Source organism: Acyrthosiphon pisum, chromosome A1 (genome assembly GCF_005508785.2).
Source record: "Acyrthosiphon pisum isolate AL4f chromosome A1, pea_aphid_22Mar2018_4r6ur, whole genome shotgun sequence".
Lineage (NCBI taxonomy): Eukaryota > Metazoa > Arthropoda > Insecta > Hemiptera > Aphididae > Acyrthosiphon > Acyrthosiphon pisum.
In genome coordinates this window covers 16,134,875-16,157,600 of record NC_042494.1, presented here as the reverse complement: position 1 = coordinate 16,157,600, position 22,726 = coordinate 16,134,875, and the positions used below count along the sequence as shown (strand labels likewise).

At 33.5% G+C, this 22,726-nt stretch overlaps 1 protein-coding gene across 3 annotated transcripts in view; it reads right to left on the bottom strand.

Annotated features, from left to right (window-relative positions):
• LOC100571586 overlaps positions 1–22,726 on the bottom strand; it is a 35,839-nt gene that overhangs the window by 3,772 nt on the left and 9,341 nt on the right. Inside the window, exons 1-4 of one of the 3 annotated variants that reach the window (XM_016805472.2) lie at positions 8,155–8,918; positions 4,090–4,318; positions 2,844–3,977; positions 2,109–2,685 (exon numbers count right to left, since the gene is read on the bottom strand). In XM_016805472.2, the coding sequence (XP_016660961.1) occupies positions 2,109–2,685; positions 2,844–3,977; positions 4,090–4,242 (1,864 nt within the window). In that variant the 5' untranslated portion in view covers positions 4,243–4,318; positions 8,155–8,918. Of the gene's footprint in view, positions 1–2,108; positions 2,686–2,843; positions 3,978–4,089; positions 4,319–7,075; positions 7,223–8,154; positions 8,919–22,726 lie in introns of those variants that run through there. The other 2 variants (XM_029486731.1, XM_003245359.4) reach the window with 2 other exon arrangements.

Here is a 22,726-nt window from a genome sequence, read left to right as displayed (position 1 = left end):
TATTGTATGATATTTCATAGAAACTTCGACATAGAATACATATTACCAACTATTAAATTAAATTAAATAATATTTGCATAATATCGTATAGGTACTGGCATGGTTGACCTAAATAGTAAAGGTTATGTTTTAAGAAATGTCCAATTTTTCAAGAAAAATAATATATACGAGTTATTTGACTGAAAAATAGAAAGGCATTATACGTTAATAATTTAAATTGAGTTGACATTTAACAGAACAGAGTGAGAAGTACTGAGCACTAAATGAATTTTGGTTTTTCTTTGAAAAGGTAAACGATAATCAAAAAAAAATTTAGTTACGATCATTACTAATTAGTTTAACAGCTGATTTCATTATTATAATTTTAAATTACTAATTTTAGGTACCCGTGTAAAATTATCTAGTATTATCCATAAATTATAGAGCTGATATAGTAATATATGTAATACTACAGACATACATCTCAGTTATAGGCCTACCTAAGTTATATAGGAGAATATTTACGTTTGTTGATTTTAAAATAAAGTCTTATTATACTAAACTAGCTGATCACGTGTACTTCGTTGCTCTTTAAATTAACCAACTCTATATGACTCAAACTTTGTTCAATTCGTTATTTAATATTCGGTTTATGGTGTTCAAAATTTATCTTAGCTCTTCCGTAGCCAGGAATAAAAATTATGATTTGCAGCAGTATATTATCAAATAGGCAATATACCTGCGGTAGATCGCGGACCCCGTGCTGTTTGTACGTAAGTGTATGATTTAACTCTAAAGTATCAAATTTATATCAAGTTTGTCGTATTTCACCTATGGTCCTAACCTAATACCTAACCGTACTAATATCAGATGAATAAAAAAAAACCAAACTTAACCATTTTTAAATTAGCCTGTCTTCTTCCCAGGTCCAATCTACACACAAACATTTATTTATATATACAGTAGAAACTCGATTAACCGTCACTCGATTTACCGTCAGTTTCTGTTATCCGTCATCGGTCACCGACAAAAAAAAAGTTATCAAAATGCATTGATTAGTTTGAGGTACAAGAGGAGGCAAATGTAACGCAGGTCTTACTTCTTCGTAAAATACGAAACATGGCCGCTCAAAAAGCCCGTGACTCAAAAAACAGAAGAAGATAGTATCTTCAAGATACGGATTATTTTGTTTAATATTTTTTAAAAAAGTATTCTTTATGTTATTACATATTGTATATTATTGGTATTTATAATTTATTATTATTTTATTATTATGTATTAAATTTATTATTTTTTTCTGAAAATTACGTTGTAAAATACATACATATATACTTTTATTGAAAATTTGTTTTGTATTATTGTATTTCTGTTAACCGTCTATTCGATTAACCGTCATTGTCTCGGTCCCGACATTGACGGTTAATCGAGTTTCTACTGTATATATTATATTGACAACGAATAATAATACAAATCAACAAACATCCCCGATTAACCAATAGCAACCAATATATAATACACTGTTGCGCCATTGTATTTTTTACATCCAGATTTCCTACTTTTCCGGTGGATTTTCCTAAAATTTCGTGCAAACCTTCTCCTGGCAATTATACGAACATCTTTAAACAAAATTGAGCCAAATCGGAACAGTCGTTCTCGATTGATGAGGTAATGTACATTTTTCACGCTCCATTTTTAATTTTTATATTTACATATATAGATAATAATTATTATATATTATGTATATTAAAATAATAGAAATTCTCTACTTAGGAAAATAGTTCATGTAGATACCTATAATATAATAGGTAAGGTACATATTGATATTATTAAAATGTATTATACTTTGATTAAAAATGTAATAAACGAATGGATAAAAACATTTATGCACGAACATAATCGCGGAAAAGGTCAGGTGATAACCAACAGATTACTAAATATGTTATGTGATGATAGCGGTGCAGGTAAAAACGAATGGTACAACAGGATTTCTAAATAATTAACGACGTATAGTGGTATTTGATTAAAATCACGTTAATTGATTAGACATACGAACGGTGAACATCCGACTTGAAGACCGGATGCAGATAAACAAAAAAAAAAAAATTCGTAAAATGGCAAATCACGCTTACCTGGATGATGGGTGGATGTTGCTTTGGCAGACGGATCTTTTAGGTACAGCAGTCCGTCGACAGCATAGTTGTGTATGATTTCCACGCCCGACTTGTTGATGTCCAGTGGATGAATGATTTCCAACTTGGGCCTGGTCGGTAGCTGCGGTGTGGCGACCGTTGATTCCCGACTGGGTATCCTCAGGAATTTCTTGATCTTGAGACCCACCTTGGTGGCTTTGCCGTACTTTTTCTTCTCGCACGCCGGCCGTTTTCCGGTCAACGGGAGTGTGGACGATTCGCGCCCCTGGTCGCCACTGCAGGTGACAGTGGCCGCCGTCGATGGTCGTTCCCAGTTTCCACAGTGTTGTGACTGTTCTTTTTCAATCTGTTCGCAGTATTCGGCCAACAGCTTGCGGTTAGTGATGGTCACGTCATCGGGTCTGAACTCGTCGTCTGAAAATGAACTGTTGGCGCTGTGGTAAACGAGATCGGTGCATTTGGCCGATGTCAACGACGGCGGCGGTGGAGGTGGTTTCGGGGCTTGGCGTTTGATACTCCTGGGACATTCGGGAGGGCTGTTGCTGGTTATCGAAGTCTAAAACAAAAATGTTTATGAATAAATATGTTAAGTAATTTTTACAGATAAGAAAACGAACAAGGATAATATAAGTAGTGTTGGAGTCGAATTAACATTGGAAACTGTTGAAAAATTAAAACTAAAAAGGGAGAGATAATTATATAGATCTGACTGACCTTTTTGTTGGGCGTCCTTGGAGGCGTGGTAGAGGTGTCACGCAATGGCGACGAATTGTCTTTGAAGTTGTGGAGGAACGATCGGTTCACCGGGGTTGACGTCGGATCGCCGGGCTCGTCAGAGTCCGCTTTCCCGTCGGGCTCGCCAGCCATTTCTCTGCTGGTCAACAACGACGAATCTGGCGAAGGATCCACAGGAGGGCCACTACCGCACAGTTTCAACGGTTCCGGTTTCTGGGACGAAGCCACAGCCAACTTCAGTTTGAAGTGCATCGTGCCCATACGTGGTACATTACTTCTAGTCTTGTACGGCGCCGCACCACCACCTGCCGTTTCGGCGTCTGACTCTCTCGTCGACGAGATGACTTCGGTGGTTTCCTCTGCACCCCTAGATATTTCAACAGGTGCTATCGTTTCCGGCTGGTGGATGAGCTTCGCTCTTGGGATTTCCGTATTCGTCAATGTTAACGTTGGTGGAGGTGGCGGCGGCGGCGGCGGCGTCGGTTTCGCCTCTTCCTCTTCCGCCGGCAAACTGCACCGTCTTATGTTTAAATACGGTTCGTTAGAATTGGCCACCAGCGAGCTTCTAGATAAAGTCGGTTTTTTCATTGCCTCAGTCTTTCTTAGTTGAATGTTTTCAGTATCTTTTTTCTCGATTTTTGGCGCCTCCTCGCAGACTGATGTAACTGCTGTGGCCGCGGCAGCAGTAGCAGCCGTGGAAATCTCTTTGTTCTTTAGGAAGTTGAACACAAGCGATTTGGGTGGGTCTCCGCAGAACGGCTGAACGGTTACCATCGGTGGTGACTTGTTTTGCACCATTGGTTTTTTTACGGGTGACTTGATGTTTGTCGCCGCCGTTACCGCTACGTTCGCAGTTTTTCCAACATTACTACCGACGACGACCTTTTCGGGCACGAAATCGGGTTTGCTGTTTAGGTTCGTGTTGGCTTCGGTCAGTCTTTTGAGCTCTTCGTCGTCACCAGAGTCAACGAATTCCGAACCGTTTTCCTCGTCCGACGAATATTCTTCGTCAGTCGAGTATTCTTCGCCGCCATATCCGATGACTTCCATCTCGACGTTCGAAAACGACACATTCCGGGATTTGTCGCACGAACCGTTTACCTTCAATATACTCTGCGGAGCAAAAACATATATTATTATATTGTGTATAGATTTAGGTATAAAAATGCATGTACAAACACTTAAGGTCGTACGAGTGCATATTTTGCGAGAAAGTCGCGTTTACCTGGGATGGAGATATTTCCGGTAGTGGTTTGTAGTCAATAAGTACACGTTTGGGCTTCTCAGGGTGCTCCTCTTTCGGACGAAAACAGTTGGAGCACAGTTCTTTTTTCCAAGCATTCTGTTTGAATCTTGGACACACATTTTCCGGTGACATTCTGCTTCATCAATTGGTTTTAAAGCGGACGACGACGATACATACAAATTTTCCAGATTTTTTACTTGCCATAATCCTACAAAAATGAAAAACGTTTTGTAAAATAAACTGTATACTATTACATAATATTGTAGCCGTGATTAATTATACATAATATTATATATTATATTATTTAGTCATGATAATACCGTGGATTGAAAATAATAACGAAGTCTCAAAAACCACTTAAATACATACATAACATTACCTAGGTGTATAATTATATTATACCTAATATTATAAGCTATACCTACTTTACATACGGTTATATTCATTTATCTATAAATAAACAAAAATGACTTAATCACTGAAACCAGTATATTAATATCAACACACCCATAAGTCATAACTCGTTTTTATAAGTCAATAAAATATATTAGTTTGTGTAGGATTCTATAGAATAATATTAAATTACCCTGAAATAAATATTAGAAAGTACAATTTTAAAGGTGAACATTTTAAGTGACATTACGGTGAATTGTACAGTGTTTAATAGTTTTTTAGTTTTTTTTAACATTATACATCACTCAATTCCTGAATTTTCTAAGGTTCTTATATTACTTATATATATATTTTTAATTGCTTCAATAGAATCACTCTATACATATAATGGTTAGTACAATGTAAGAATTTGTTTTAATTTTTATTGTTGTAAATAATTATTACCTATATGTATAGAATATTGGAATATAATAGTGATGAAATATCGGTTAATACTCTTGATATAGATTATGGAACAAAAAAGTTAACGATAATATTATTTTTAATAAAAAAACGTTTTAACGCTTTTGTTAATAAATATCATAATGGACAATGGTCAATGGATAAAAAATATTTATAAATCGTATAAGTAAGGATCAAAATAAAATAGAAAATAATATTTCATTATAAACGCACAAAAGAATGATACAAATCTGTAGCGTGAAGTTGTACCTATACTATATTTACAGAATGTGATTGTATTTTAACATTTATATTATATCAACACATAAATCTCGACAGCTGATACATACATTTTTGTACCTACACGTTTTTAAAGTCTAACATTGGTTTGTATTTTATAGTGAGTTTTTTTTAGAATTTATGAATAACTTTACATTTATTATCGGAATAAACATTTATGAAAACACTATTATTCGAAAATGTTCAATCCTCTTACTTCTTATACCTTCTCATAGCGTTGAACCTTTTAAAACCGAAGAAGGAATTGTTTCATAATTTGTATTGTTAATATTCATTACACCGTTTCTATATTAATAAGAAAAGCCATTGAAATATTATTTTAATCGAGTTAACTCGTTTAGTTGAAACATTGTATAACGTTACACGTATGTAAAGGTACCTACGCCGCAGCCATTTTAAAATGCTAACGTATCATGACTATAACGGGACAGTTAAAAACGAGCACACATAATTATTATTCTTGGTATGGGACGAGTGTCGTCTTTATAACAAATGACGACGACGAAAAATGAGTGCTTTTAAAATAACGCCTAGTCATTGAGTTCAATAAAAATCATATAAAAATGTACTATTAGCAGCAAGCAGCAGCTAACTGCTGCAGAAGTTAAATAGAGCGCCGCGGCGTGGCAGGCAGATTTCGCCTTGAGTATAATATCATACGCACGCTTTTATCTATACATATTATATATACTATATGTGTAGTATATAATATAATAATAAATAATAATAAAAATATCATAAACTAATATAATTCGTATTCTTTATTTACAATTTTTCGAGAACACGGTCGGTAGACGAAATCTAACGCACTCGAGCGTTTTATTGCAGTGTATGTATCATACACTCAAACGCTATAATATATTATGATATATAAAATATAATAAATATAGAAGATAAATATTTCAGACGAGAAAGTCGATCCACTAAAAATAATACGATATCCGTGTGTAATGCTGTAGTGTATATTGTACGCGAACTGAACGAGAGGGAAAGGACTATGATAAATATAAAAAAAAATTCCGGTTCGCGATTGACATTTGAGTGGCGGCGGCGGCGAACGGTCCCGCGGAATCGAAAGAGCAAAACGAGTAAATTAAAAAGTCGGCATCGATGTGTATTATAATAACATAGCGTGTACGACAGACGGAAACTGATATAGAGAGACGCTGTGGCTGCGCTGTCAACGTAATGACTGAAGTCTCTCTCCCCGCGCGACTGCCGACGGCGTATCCGTTATAAAGGTACTTACTACTTAATATAACAATATAATATTATTAAAATAATCATCGACGGGCTCGTTCGATTGTTGTAATGTAATATCAACGACAACAGATTCGGACAAAATATTATGGTCGCCGAAATATAATAATAATATAATCAAATAAATATCGTAGACGTTCGGGCGCGGGTCGCACCGCCGGATCTGCAGCAGCCGCGGCCGTGTCACGGCCCAACAGTACGAGTAACCTTGTGGAGAAGCACTACACCAGCGGGACCGCTATGGTCGTATTGGCAGTGTGTCTATATACGTAGTATAATATAATATTATACATTGCAATATAAACACGAAATGAATCGATCAGACACAATAGAGCAACAAAAAAAAAATCGGCTGTTCAGGACCGGCAGCGATCGAGAAACGAGCACAAAAACCCGGTAGCGAATTAGCTTGGAATACATCGAACTCTGCAGCATAACAGATCGCGGGAGACGACTTATTTTTTAATTTTTTTTACGTCGGTACGTCATGTACGCAACAAACCGCAAAGCCCGCTGACGGCAATTACGTTGTATAGCACATAGTGATATATATAGTATAATATATAGGTACACTTAATATGGTGGTCGTACACGGACCGACAGTCAGCTGAAAATCCTATATCGTGGGTGTGTCGCCGCCCCGGAGACTCGAGGGGAGAATATTTGAAATCCGGACGGGTGACGTGACGAGCGTTTTTCGACGAGATCGATCACTGGTCTGCCGACAATCGAATAATACAATGTAAAAACAAAAATTGTCCCCCGCACGGTGTTTGTTATTCCAGACGCAAAACGTATGAAACCCGTATACGTTACTATTATTATTATAGCCACTAGCCAGCCCTCCCGATGTTTCACATAATACTATAAAAATCTTAAAAACGACACAACACAACACGTTGTGTCGTGTTGCCACTTGTCGTCGCACGCCGATTTCCGCTCAACCGACCGACCGACTCTCGAAAATATTTCTCCGAAAATTATTGTAAAACGAAGTAAAACGTATAATTATTACAATCACTATCACATTGCAACTGCACATAATATAAAGTACATGAAACGAGGATGAAAATCGATATCGAAACACAAAGAAACGAGAAATCAAGAGGACCTTGAATCATCAACTGTTTAATGTATTATATATATATGTATTATTAGTTATTAGTGTTATTACATAGTGGCCGTTCATGGTTAGACTTTTATGTCTCTAGGGGAACCTTCAACGACTCGACTCGAACGAGTAGACTGCTATTATAACATAATTAATTCGACCTATAGATACACTGTACCAATTTCGTCTAAACATTTTAATCGATGTGTATGCATATTTTTTGTTGGTCGGCGTTAGCGAAGTTTTTTTTTAAATCTCAGTAAAAATATTTTAAATGTATGAAAAAACTACAATAATAAACAGCTTAAATAAATCAGCATATGATATAAAAAAACACCAAATCCCATGTGACGGCACTACTAACCTATTGTATATATTAACTTTGTATGTACCTCCTACCTACCGCAGCAGAATACTGCAACAACTTGCATTGACGAAGGAGAAACATTTAAATACAAGTTATTGTACACAGTTGTTTTTCACAATATATTAAAATAATGAAAGTATATGAGTATAATATATAGATAAAATATACATACATGTTTTCCTCACTTATCGAAGGCCCGTCCGTCGTATAATGTAATATTGTAATCGTATAATGCAAGTATTATACGAATACCGATTTGAAACCAAATTAAAAACAAAAAAAAAACCGATTAATTGTGTTAGTGTTGACTAATCGTCGTTATTATAAAATCACGTTAAAAATCATCGACCATTATTATTACACGTCTGATATCAGACGCGCGTATATAATATGATAATAATATATTATACGGTTAAAACGAGATTGCAAGGTGGGATCGCGTTGGGTTAGGTATGCATTAGAATAACTCCACGGGTGATTAGGATAAATGTCCATATAAAATATAACATAATAATAATATGTAGGTACCTAAATATATTAAGTATAATGTGCGTCGTCGAAAATATAATATTATCAAAAATCGGTTGGTATTAATGCATTATGGCCAAACACGTATCGATGTATCATATATTTTACGTAACCACTTACTAGCTAGGTGACCAACAGCAAAGAAACTGTAGTAACGCGTATGCGCGTCTTATACTATATAGCTGCAGCATAATATCTAATTAATATAGTGTACGCGTTCGAAACCGTTTAATAACGTCGTGGTCGTCGCGTAATGGCCTGCAGAGAACGTTAATTGGAACTAAGCCCGTGCGGATCATAAATTCCGACGGCGACGTCGTCGTCGGTTTAAGCGATTTCCGAAGCGTTTTCTCGTGCGCGAGCGACCATCGCCGATGCAATAATTATTATTATTATTACTGTCGCAATAATAATTATACACTGCAGCAGCGGTAAGTCTCTGAACGAGTGCCAATAACGAACGCGGCGGCGATAGCGACCTGCGGGCGTAACGGTTTTGCGATCATACGCGCGCGGGTAACGACCACAAAAAAAAAATGTCTATAACACACCTGCAAGATTCCGCGGACATTTGAAAAATAAGAGCAATCCGGTTCGCCCGCGACGGCGTCTCTCGCTTATAGGCATATATTATGTATGCCTAATAAACATTTAACGATGTATAATATTGATATACGTACCACACATAACTGCACACTGCCATTATATTATAGATACCTACGCCGGATGCGATTTAATTGCGAGTTCCTATTATCTGTTATGTAGGTACGCTGCACATCAATAAATAGTTGCAGTATTGTATACCTACAGAGGGGAGAGCTGAGTGCTTCAGTGTTTTTGTACACGCGACGGACACGTATAATAATAATATATTATATTGTATTACACCGGGCGAAAAACGCTGCACGCGATGACAACGAATTCTGAAACGACCGTGTCAAATATTACGTGTGCGAGCGGTATTCCGCAGCAGCGGTACAGCGGATCGCGTAAAACGTTCTCCGCAGACATACATATAATATTATAGTGTACCGACCCGAGAAAAACTGCACGGGAAACGTCTCATATTATATACATATATATTGCGTCATCGTGAAAAATCGACTATAATATGGTCATCAATTGATTACGATTACCTACGCGCCGACGACGATTATCCCGAAAATGTATCTGGCCAGCCATGCGGATCGGTCCGATCTCAGGTTCTCACACAGTTGCACACACACACACATACACACACAAATCGCTTGCGCATCGTTACAATTATTATTATAGCCACCGAGTATATTATTAGGTATAGTGAAGCCGACTCGATTTTCGTTTCATTCGACACGGCGGCGATAATATAGTATTATGTAGCATTTTTTTTTACCGCCAAGTTTAAAAATTAACCCGACTACAACGGTAAGCAATATAATATTTAATGGTCAACGATACATTATAATAATATTATACTTTCCAAAGTCGATTATTCAAAGAGTGGGTACATAATAATATATACAACACATCAATACTCACATGGGCAGCGCGCGAGAAGAGCGTCATACACTTTAGTAAGGTATATTAATGCGATATCACTATACTAATAATATGTAGGTATGTATAATATCATAATACGGTGATTACATAAATCGTATATAAGGAGGAAACGCGGCGGCGGCCGTGGGAACGTCGACGGACACTTAAAACAGAGATAATATTTCAAGGAAGACGGTGAGGTATTAAACCTTCTATATTTTGTAAGTTATAGTGGTCTCGAGCCGGCCGCCGATAACCACGACACGTCGACACGTCTTGTATCGGCTATAGTGTGACGAGCATACGCGTAACCACAAAAATCTTGTCGCTTACAACGTTATGGGGGTACATCCGTGTAACAAAGGTTAGGAGGTATCGACCGCTGCTGTAACGACTAACGAATTGAGTAACACGACATCTTACCATATAAATATTATTGTCTATGCTCTCGAACAGGTGGTTGTGTTTGTGAGTGGTACATTTAAATATGACCCCGGGCAGTGGACACTGCATGCAGTGATTCATTTATATATCTGTGGGTGCATAAAATTATTATTACCTACTATATTATAAATTATTATATAATGAATAATAGAGTAATAATACTGATACAAGTGTCAAGTAATACAACCCAACCGCACGTAATAATATTCTATTTCGGAGAAGGAGGAGGAGTAAAATTACGTCCGACTACCGTTTCCGATACGAATGGGTAATTAATGATAATAACAACAATTATATCGTGATAATAGGTCTGAGGAGGGATGAGATATGTATTGTACTGTCGAAAACGATTTTGAACAGGTTAGGTTAGACGTAAACGAAAGAATCGACAAGCCGTTTTTTTTAAACTCTTAATTTTAACGTAAATACTCGAGTGTTCCATGTTCGGGAGTAAGTTACACGAAAATGCAATCTACAGTCCCAGTCAATCGGTTCGTTTCATAATAACTGCAATAACAATAACGATGTATAACAGTATAACCCATAAATGCGAGATAAACTATTCAACGGAATAAACAATAATGTCGGTCAAATCGTTATCAAATAAAAATACTATATTTTAGAGTCTACGTCATAATTTATGGAGAAGATAACAGAATAATATAATGTCACAGTAAATCGGGCAGTAAATATTATCGCCCGTCAGCTATTATCATGCAGACATGGAATGCAGAGCTCGTTTCGTTAGAAATAAACGAGCCATTCGTAAAAAACCGATCTGCAACATGTTAACATTATCAAAATTTTTAATTTTATTGTAATACGCTATATAAATACATACAAAATTGATAATTTGTTAATTGTTATTTTAAAGAGCTCCTGTACACACGGACCAGAGGGCCTAAGTTTGGCCGCCAAATTCGCATCAATATTGGTAGGTATACAACAAAATATAAATATTATTATACATATAGGTAATATGGTTACTGGTTACAAGTTCAACGACTTCGAATTGAATTTCTCTTTCAGACGTTAAATGCATACCTGCAACTAATGCATACAGATAGTAGATACTAAAATCACACACGGGGAATGAAGATCAGATAAAATATAAAGATTTTGGGATCATTGAATTGCACTGTCTACGTAAGGTGCCAGCAGCTAATATTAAATGTCTATAGAACATCACATATACAATATATGAGCGTCTGTCCGTATTTCGTTCGGATTAAATTGAATAACAATGGACCATTCTTTGTTAATACGTAATTACTCATAAGAGTTGTAAGTTATAGTTATAACTATATATTATCTATATTAATATAAAGGCATATATTTTGCGTATACTGTATAATAGATTTAATAGAATATTCAAATGACAAGACCTTACTGATAATTAAGCACTTTTGTGTCCAGTAATTAATAAATTAGTATATCATTATATTTTAATTGAAAACAATTGAACGAATTGTGAATGTTCTTATTAATTCGAATAAAAATATAAAATACGAATATAATTCCGATTCCATCATTAAACTCACCACTAAAATACACGTAAGTCTAGACAAAAAAATTAATTCAAATATATACATTATATAATTTATAATATAGTATAAATAATTTTTGTTTCTCATGATGCTTTAAGCATTTATAGTGTAGACTGCGTAGGAGTATCGCAGAAATCTTGCTAGTCAGCTAATTCATCAAAATGAAACTTTCAGTAACAATTTTCATAAAATAACTCTTGTTTCCGAAAACATCGAGCAAAAACAAAAAAAACAATAAAACTAACGAAATATGATATTATATGGTGGGTAATCATTATAAGTTATAATTAATTTTAATAATTTTTACACAGACATTTTCACATGCGAGACACAAGACACGTCTTGATCCATTGTTTTGTTTTTACGTTAGAAAACCTGTCTGAAGCAAGCCCCCGATGTTTTTAATGAAAATATTGTCATTCACAATACAATTGTTAGAAAGCCGACGAAAGTGACCGGGTGGACGGCTTGTGGCCAGTTTCCTTGGTTGGTGACTAGTTGTGTACCTCTAACCAAGTTCCAATTAATTTAGCCACCTTTGTGTTTCCTGTTACACACATATATATAAGCACTACGTAGTTGTGTCAAGTTTTGCGGGTTTAACGTGATGGTTAAAGGAAAGACTTAGTATACTTAGTATAATACTGTAATAGTACATTTTCATGTTTGCAAAATCTTTGATGATTATCATTATCCGGTACCGATTTATGGTCATCGAATTGTCGCGGTTTACTTTCCTTTGATTAATTCAAACGGACACTTCAGAAAACGAGTTATGTCCAGAAAATTGGAATTTTCACTTTTATAATTAGATGAGTTTTCGATTAGCATGTTACGATGTTGCGAACATAAAAATGAAAGCTCGGTGTATGTAAATAATATACTCACCTAACAATACTTAGGTAAATAATAAAAACAATCATTGTTAAATTAATTGTTTTTTTTTTTTTAAATTTGTATAAATTACGCTACGTTGTATACCTGAGGTTTATAATTTAATTATACATTTCAGAATTAATAATTCTATTGAAAGTGAATAGCTGCATAAGTTTCTTTAGTAGATGGAACAAGTATTGAGGTCAAGTAAAAATGAAGAAAGTAAAATGTAAAAACTAGTTGGGTTCAGAAAATAATAAGGTACTTACTGCAATATATTAATGCAAGTACACCCGTGTTATGTGTAGGTATACATACAACATATTTAGATATTATTTATATTTCTCACACGCTAAATTTTTTTTAGTTCCACCGAAACGAGATTGAAAAAAACTAAATTAACTATACAGTATACACACAATTTAATTAGGTACTGTTTTTTTAAAACAATAATAAATTATTACTCAATACTCATTCTAAAATCGATGACATTTTACAAGAAATTCAGTTTTGCCAATTATGGAGTAATACGATATTATTAGTACACAGAATAATTCTGTGTTATTATAATACCAATAATATTACAACGTGTATACGATAATATGATGCATTATTATATCATTCGCCATTCCCATTTTTTTCGCCTACACTTAGGAAATAATATCAAGATGACACTTATGTTATAACGCACATAATCGCGTGTCTAATAAAATAATCACTAGCATACAATGTTACACCAATGGGCGTTTACTGTAAATTAATTCCTGCCATGATATACAAGACCACAGACCACAATATTAATATTAAGTTGTGTTAATAGGTATTTGTCTACAAAATACATTTTTCGTTGTAGGTAAATATTATTAACATGAACGTCGTATGATGTAACTTTTAACACCTCTCTCACTTGGGAATGCGTCATCCACAAACGTCATTTGATTCCAAGTAGTACACGAAGTTTAGGCTGTTAAAATATCTCATCATCATATGCTTTAAACGAGCCAAACTCGTTAAACCGGACAAAATCGTACATAACACAAGCGCAACTTTCCGAAAGCGTACTAATGATCAAGCTAAACTTTATCCGCACGGTTTGGGTACGCGCACGTATTTAAATATTATCTTCATTCGCCTTAATGTTTGAAGTCCACCTGTATACCTACATATTATAATACCGGACCAAATGCCGAAGACGGTTTGCCGGAAAACGCGATTATACGTCATAATACATTATAATGAACTCAACTGAAATTGTTATACAGCTGTTGCTTGTTGACGGCTGAAAGTTTCCTATAAAACGTCAAAAACGTCACGTATCGACGATGACGAATTGTCGCCAAGAGCATTCCAGTGGGTACATATTAATAAATAATGACGATGATAATAAGAATAATATTATATCGTTCTCGGGCAGCCGGGCGGACGATAAAGTTTTTTAAGCTCACGTGTTATGATGTAGGTCGTCGCGACGGAAGAATGCGGTTTCGTTGTTTCGTTAAATAGAAAATAATATAAAAAAGTATAATAACAATTAATAAATAATATAATATATGCGCCTATACAGCTAGCTACAATATTATATGCCTAGTATACTTTTCCAAGAATCGTTCCGGGAATAGTTGTCACGTCGCTACTATTTATGTACGCTGTGCGATCTAATATAAAATATAATAGCGTACGAGTATTACAAACGTTTCGACTAGGTAGTCTATTATGTACAGTATTTATACATGCATAATAACACGATAATGTAAATAATAATATCGCATATTGCTAACGTTTTATGAAAACGTTTTTTTACCTCCTCTGCCCGCCGACCTTTGTACGATTGACTATTTTACGCACATATATACAGGCGCAGACCGTATAGAATAATAATATATAGTGTTAGGCACACCATAATATAATATAGCAACTATTCAGTCTAAACATAAACGCTAGTTATTTCTACAATCCAGATCCACACACACACACACACACACACACACACACACACACACACACACACACACCGGCGGTGGCGGCGGCATCGGTGTCGGTTTATGACTTGTACGTAATATTATATAGCTGCAGCAACACGCCGAGTTAACCCAGTGAGCGAGAATGTTCCGTTATACATATAAACCGGTACCATTCGCGTGTATACATGTATATGTATACAACCGCAGCAAACACTGTAAATCTCTAAAAGGACAATTATTCCGGATTGTCACGGTGAACAATACCTATATATATACAATATAACGTTATGTATATATAATGATCTGTTACAGGTGTATCTATAATATGTTATGTATATTTTCCGTGGTGTATCGCCCAGCAATTCGGTGGACAGGTCGTTATTTGCTTAGCATAATATAAAAAAATAAAATATCTTTATTCGTTTTTCTCTCCACCACCTCGATCCGTGGTATAAAATGTGAATAGAAAACAACAACAGAAATAAAAGCGAAAATCAAAACGTAAATGGCAAATCAATCTTAGCATCTTCGCCCAGCGTCGTCGATCGTGCACTACGATGTATACATATGGCCGTATGGGTGTAAATATAATTACACACACAAATACACAATACGAACACACACACGCACACATATGTTATTGTAAATTTCCTCAAGCGAGTATATAATATTATATATTACATACACGAGAGAAACCATAAAAGTACGCACGATTTGCACTCAATTATATCTTATTGTTTTTAGCATTTTTGGGCTGCGTAAGCGATATAATATTATACTTTATTAAATCATTATTATACGATGAACCAACGGATACCAAAGCTGCAGTAGTGCAGTGTTGCGTATTGCGTTCGTCTGCGCCGTCGCCGCGGCAACAAAGGAAAAAACGATTCACCCTCCGAGTCCGATTCGTATTTTAGGGGGAAAAGACTTGAACGCGCACATTTGGGGTGAAAGCCGCTGCCGCCGCCGCCGCCGTCGTCTCCTCGCCAGACCGTCCCGCCGGTCCTACCGTAACATGAGAAAAAAGCCTTTTCCAGACACACGTACACCCATAAACACTACATTTACTACATATATAGTACACCTATAGTCGACGTATTGCTCCTCCGAATATTTACGGTTAGGTTTTTGTCGGGTGGACGCTTTTAGTTAAAATATCATGCGTTGTTTACGATTCACCCGGTAGTAACCAGAATCGGAAACAGCCGAGTGGATTACCCGGTTGGTCAGAAAATGTGCATAGCGTGAACTGTTCGTATAAAAAAAAGCCAATAGATTAAAAATACGTTTTACGATTATTTAACGATCTCGATTATAGTATACAAATAATAACCTAACATAATATAATATAACCTATAGGTAGTTTCAGTTAACGTGTAGTAACTGTGCAATTGCAACGCCACTACGCAAATAAAATAAACTATAAAATATTGTAAATCTATATTATAAACTTTTAAGTTATAGATAACATAATGGGTCGCGGAAGTAATGCGAAAGCAATTCCCGCGGCGCCGTCGGTTCAAATAGAAAAAAAAAACATAATGGTACATAATACTCGAAGATAACATTAAAAAAAAATTGTTAGGATTTTACTAACCTGTTGTTGAGCACCGAAATAAAAAAAGAATATACTCATGCGGGTTCTGAATATTAATTGACTTGGTAAATAAAGAATTTTTTGAAACCCGATAAAAATATTAATTAATACTATAATTCTATATATATATAGTTTGTACATTCAATAAATATACACCCCACAATATCAATATGTACTATAAAAAATGATTTAATTTCTACATATTTTGTAATATAAAACTTACTGAATTTCTCAATGAGACAATATAACTTTTAATTTAAGACTTACAAATAGAAAATGAACCTACATATATAATATACCTACTTACAATTTTGTAAGAAAAGAATAATTGTATAATACATTAATACCTATTATTATGATTAATAATTATCTATTTATTTGTTAATTAACCAAAAGAAATATTTATCTATGTAAGATAAGTACCAAAACTCTAAACACAACGACAGTCATGTTAAGGCGCCAGGTGCCGATGCCATTTTGTCTTCAAAAATACACTCTGCGAGAATAACGATACCGCCTTGTAGAATAAACCAAATTTCATAATTTTTTTTTTAATTGCTAGAGGGAAATATTCTACAGCCCACATGGATCTCTGTTTTTCAATATTTTATTCTCAAACTTTATAATATGTCCAAAAAAGTACAAGATAAAAACCATTTTTTTACAAATTTTTTAATACAATTATTTGAAATAAAATACAAAATTATAGATCGATGCGGGCCGTGGGAAGTCTTCTTTTTTCTGATAAAAAAATAGTCATCAAAATCCGACAATTCTACGAAGCTTGAGAGTTATTACCGTAGTCATTTTTTTTCGATATCATACACCCAATCAACCCCCCCTCCCCCAAATAAGTATCGGGTAGTAGATTAGTGGAAAAGTCTAATAATTGAAGTGGCAACTAAAATATAAAATTTAATTTTCAAATCGTATAGAATTGTGAAAATTTGAAAAACTGGCATCGGGAACCTTAACAATATACCTTTAAGCATGTATCTAGATAATTAAGTATAAACTATTTGCCTACATTTTATGTACTTAACAATGCGTGTACAATGTACACTTTACCTACATAAATCTTTCTATTTGGATATACCATATAATTCGCTACAGTAATTGTTTATACAGTCCATTAAATGTATTACCTATATGCTTCTTAATCTCTGTCTCTCAGTCATTCGTCATTAAGCCAATAATTGACAAAACAATATATCCTATACATATATTTAAGTGATAAAAAATAAATTTGAATTTATATTCTATCAAACTTTTTAGTTTAGAATTTGTAAACACAAAAACAAGAAACTTAGTATGTACGGTGGAAACAATTACTAACCTCAATGTCACGAAAGAAATAACGATTACTTATAAAATTAGTTTTTCTTAAAAATAAATTGGAAATATTCGAATGAAGAAATCGGATATCGATTGTCTTTGCTATAATATTTAATATCATATAGTATTGCAACACTGTATTTTGAATTTCTAAAACCACAAATAAGAGTAAAATACGATCTCATTTCGTAATGATGTTTTACGAGACAAAAAAATCATGAATAGTGTGTAATTTAAAAATAGTAGCTCGTTAAAACTCGTGTAAAGCACGCAATAAACATGATTAGACAATTATTACGGATTGTGGTATATAACAGCAAACACGATTTACAATTGGTTCAATGATCCAAGTGTCACGAAAATTGGCTCGATCACGTATATACATTATACCTATGCTGTTCCTGTACGCATTGTCTTCGTAAAACATTTGAAGCACCCTGTACACGTTGCACGAATTATACATTGAAAATATTAGTACTGACACGAATTAACACACAAAAATGAACGTGGTGTTAACTTCCCCACACGTACACGTCATGCAGCTCATATATTGAGCACATCGTTTGCACGACCTGACTCTTACGTGTTATTACTATATATTATTATAATATTCATATTTTCTCAAGATGAAAACACGGCGAGAAATCTCTCATACGGAGCTCATTATTAAATGTGAACGATTTTGAATGGGATCGAAACACGCAATAAGCAAATAGATTGTTCCATGTTTGTATTATATTATAATAAGTACTTATACAAAAAACCGACCTCGTCAACATCATGTGATGCTATATGACAAATTAGGGCCAGTATAGGTAGGTACACGAGCACGTTAAGTCAATCCTCCACGGATAAAAATAAGCTAGTGTACCTATACGTACCCATTATTTTTTAAAATCATTGATTGTCATTTGTCGGCATTCGACGTCTTTCACTGTTAGCAGTAGAGAGTGATAAATAGGTAGTGTGAAGTTAAGTTATAATCAGTCAAGTCCATGTATAGGCACACATCATGCACTCGGTGTCCTTATTTAAAAACTAGTTAAAAAGTACTAGATGCACATCTGCAAATTAATTTCAAAGTCAAAATCAAAGTAAAAGTTTCATTGGTCGAGGGAGTAAAACAGTCAACATAATCTTAAACATCTCTAGTCGGCAGCCGCACATGCTGATTAATCATGTTATTGTTAAACACAAGTAGTTTACATAATATTATGGTAAAAATTAAAATAACCATATACGTATATAATACACTAGTTACCGCACAGTTTTCTTTGATAACACGGACCTTAGATAACAGCTTTCGAGATTAAGTATACATTATTATGGCTATAGGCTTTAATACAAACAATACTACAACATATCCAATCAACTACAGTAATCATTTTTTACTAATAATAGAGATGCTTCTTCTGTAATACACGTATACATGTAATACTCTATACATCATTAATAATTATATGTATATAATATGAACAATTATGAATATAATATTAACTATTCGTTTTCGCACATGCTAATATAAATATATGATTTACGCATAGGACATAGGTACCTACTATAAAACGCGGAATAGCATTGATGTACATATATTCGTCTGACAAACACGCATTATACACATGATACACGTATATAATGCACCAACTATTATGCACCTCATACTGCAAGTACCTGCACTCGCCACTCGGCAACAATGTTTTGTCATAAAATGTGAAAATAACAGTCATGACACTTAACAAATATTGACTTTTAAGCTTAACTCTTAAGTGCATATTATAGTCATTGAGTAAACAATATTTTTTATCATGCGTTCTAAGTGTCAACAATTTAAAAATAAAAAGTTAACTACTTACCTATATAGGTATATAATATCTATATATATAAAAATGGAGCGTGAAAAATGTATGTTACCCATACCAATCAAGAACGGCTGGTCCGATTTGGCTCAAATTTTTTTAAGATGTTTGTGATTGCCAGAAGGAGGTTTAAACAAAAGAAAATTTTAGGAAAATCCACCGTGAAAATAGGAAATGTGGATGTAAAAATACAACAGTGGAGTAACAGTGTATTATATATTATTTGTTTTTTGTTAATCGGATATATGTTTGTTCATATGTATTATTATTTTTTGTCAATATATATATATAAATTAATGTTTGTGTGTATGTAAGACCTCTGGGAAGAAGGCAGGCTAATTTAAAAATGGTTAAATTTGGTTTTTTTTATTCAACGGATTTTAGTACGGTTAGGTTAGGTTAGGATTTTGTATTAATTGATTATATTAAATACGACAGACTTGATTTAAATTTGATACTTTAGAGTTAAATCATTCATTACTTACAAACAGCACGGGGTCCGCGATCTACCGCAAGTAGATTGCCTACCTATTAATATAGTGCTGCGAAACAGAATTTTTATTCCGGGCAACGGAAAAGTTAAGATAAATTTTGAATACCATACAACGAACATTAAATTACAAATTGAACAAAGTTTGAGTCATAAAGAGTTGTGGTACATTTAACGGGCAACGAAATGCACGGGATCAGCTAGTATAATATAAATACCTACCTTTGCCTAAACTGGTTAGTTATAATCTCAATAGTTAATAAAATTATTTTTTTTTAGAAATATACCATTATATGAATTCAAGAAATATTTAAGTAATTTATTAGACTAATCCACTGTCCCAGGAGAACCTTTTGGCGTCGGGCAAGAGCCGGGCGAGTGTAGAGCTGAGTTAACATAACAGGTGACCTAACCTATGGTTTGACAAGTATAGTACTGCAGCCGATCCGTAATAGTCACAGGCTATTAGACGAAAATAATTATGTGAACCAATATTTGGTGGCACTATCGCTTACATTGTTAAAAAGTACACAAAATGTAAAAAAAAAAACCAAAATTTAGGGCGCCCGGTAAACTAGAAATACCTATACCACTAGACGAATTAACAATGTATTTATACATTTTATTCATAATAAAATAAATAATACTAAACCGACGAATCTCTCAATTTATTGATTTGAACAATCATAAAATATTGAAAATATATAATATGAAAAACCATCGATACAGGCTAGAATGGTTTTAAATTACACTTTATTATTTATGAGTTATAACAGATGTCAAATACTCAAATATGATTATGTGCCAATATAATGCTATATTAGATTCTGAACGAAGTGATGAATGTATTGATTTTACAATGATGTGTGTGTTTTTTTTTTTTTTTTTTTTTTTTTTTTTTTTTTTTTTTTTGGGGCCGACGGACAACTTTTGGAGCAGTAAAAATGCTTCCATTTTCAAAAGTTGTACCTTTTCTGAAAGGAAAGTGAATCTAGTTGGTACTTTGGGGGGGTCAAAAGTGAAAATTTCCCAATACTTTTCAAAAGCGGCAGGGAAAACCTTAAAAAAATAACGGAAAAACGCGAATTTTTACGCAAAACCAATTTTTGACAAAAACGAAAACTTAATTTTACTGTAACTCCAAAAATAATTATTGTAAGCACTTGAAATTTGCAACAGATGTTTATATTAGCGTTGTCTATACAGGGTTAAATTTTCAAAGTGTTTCGACTTTTTTTGAGCTATTTATAGACAAATGAAATTTTCAATTTTTTCTAAGTATTTTTTTTTAAAATAACGATAAAAAATTTTTGGTTGGATAGAAAACTTTGAAAATTTAATACAAGGTTTCTTATAAGTTGTTCTCACAGTGATAAAAAAAATCCAAAATCGTTAGTCACAATTTTTTTTTATAAGTTGCTTAAAGTTTAAATTTATACGAAAATATGTCAAATTTGCGCGAAAATTTGCAAGTAATTTTGTGGTTGAAAAATCGTAAAATTTTTTTCTTTTATAACTAAGCTTTTAAAATTTGGTACAAGGTTCTCCATAAGTTTTTCTTTAAATATCTGTAAAAAAAACTCAACCGGACTAAGACAAAAAATTTTTAGGAGTGTTTGAAATTTAAATTTTTACAAAACCGCATTAAATAACGGTTTAGCCTCAAACGATTTTTGATATTTGTTATTATTCAAAAAGTATGAGTCGTAGACACTTGAAAATTTTACCAGTTGTTTAAATTGACATTTTCTTTATATAGTTTTATTTTCAAAATATTTCACTAATTTTTAATCTATTTATAGGCAATTGAAATAATCGATTTTTTTTGATTTTTTTTTTATAAATGTTGATAAAAAAAAATTAGCTGGGACAAAATACTTGAAAACTTAATAGAAGGGTCCACATATGTTGTTCTAACTCCCATTCAAAAATTATAAAAATACATAGGCACAATTTTTTTTTATAAGCATTTAAAGTTCAAATTTTGACTAAATACGTAAAAATTACGGCAATGTTCAAATAATCTTAAACAGAAATTCATAAAAGTTTTTCTTTTTAATTCTAAGATTTGGAAATTTAATACAAGGCTCCTAACATATTTTTACAATAGCAGTTGCAAAATAAAAGGAATACATTGTCACAATTTTTATTTATAAGCATTTAAAGTTCAAATTTTGACAACATATTATGTAAAAATCACGAAAATTCGTAAATTATTTTATGCTAGAAATTCATAAAAAATTTTCCTTTTATATCTAAGATTTCAAAATTTAATACAAGGCTCATAATATATTTTTACAATAGCAATTGAAAAATAAAAGAAATATATAGTCACGATTTTTTTTTTATAAGCATTTAAAGTTCAAATTTTGACTAAATACGTAAAAATTACGGCAATGTTCAAATTATCTTAGACAGAAATTCATAAAAGTTTTTCTTTTTAATTCTAAGATTTGGAAATTTAATACAAGGCTCCTAACATATTTTTACAATAGCAGTTGCAAAATAAAAGGAATACATTGTCACAATTTTTATTTATAAGCATTTAAAGTTCAAATTTATACGAATATGTCAAAATTGCGAAAATTT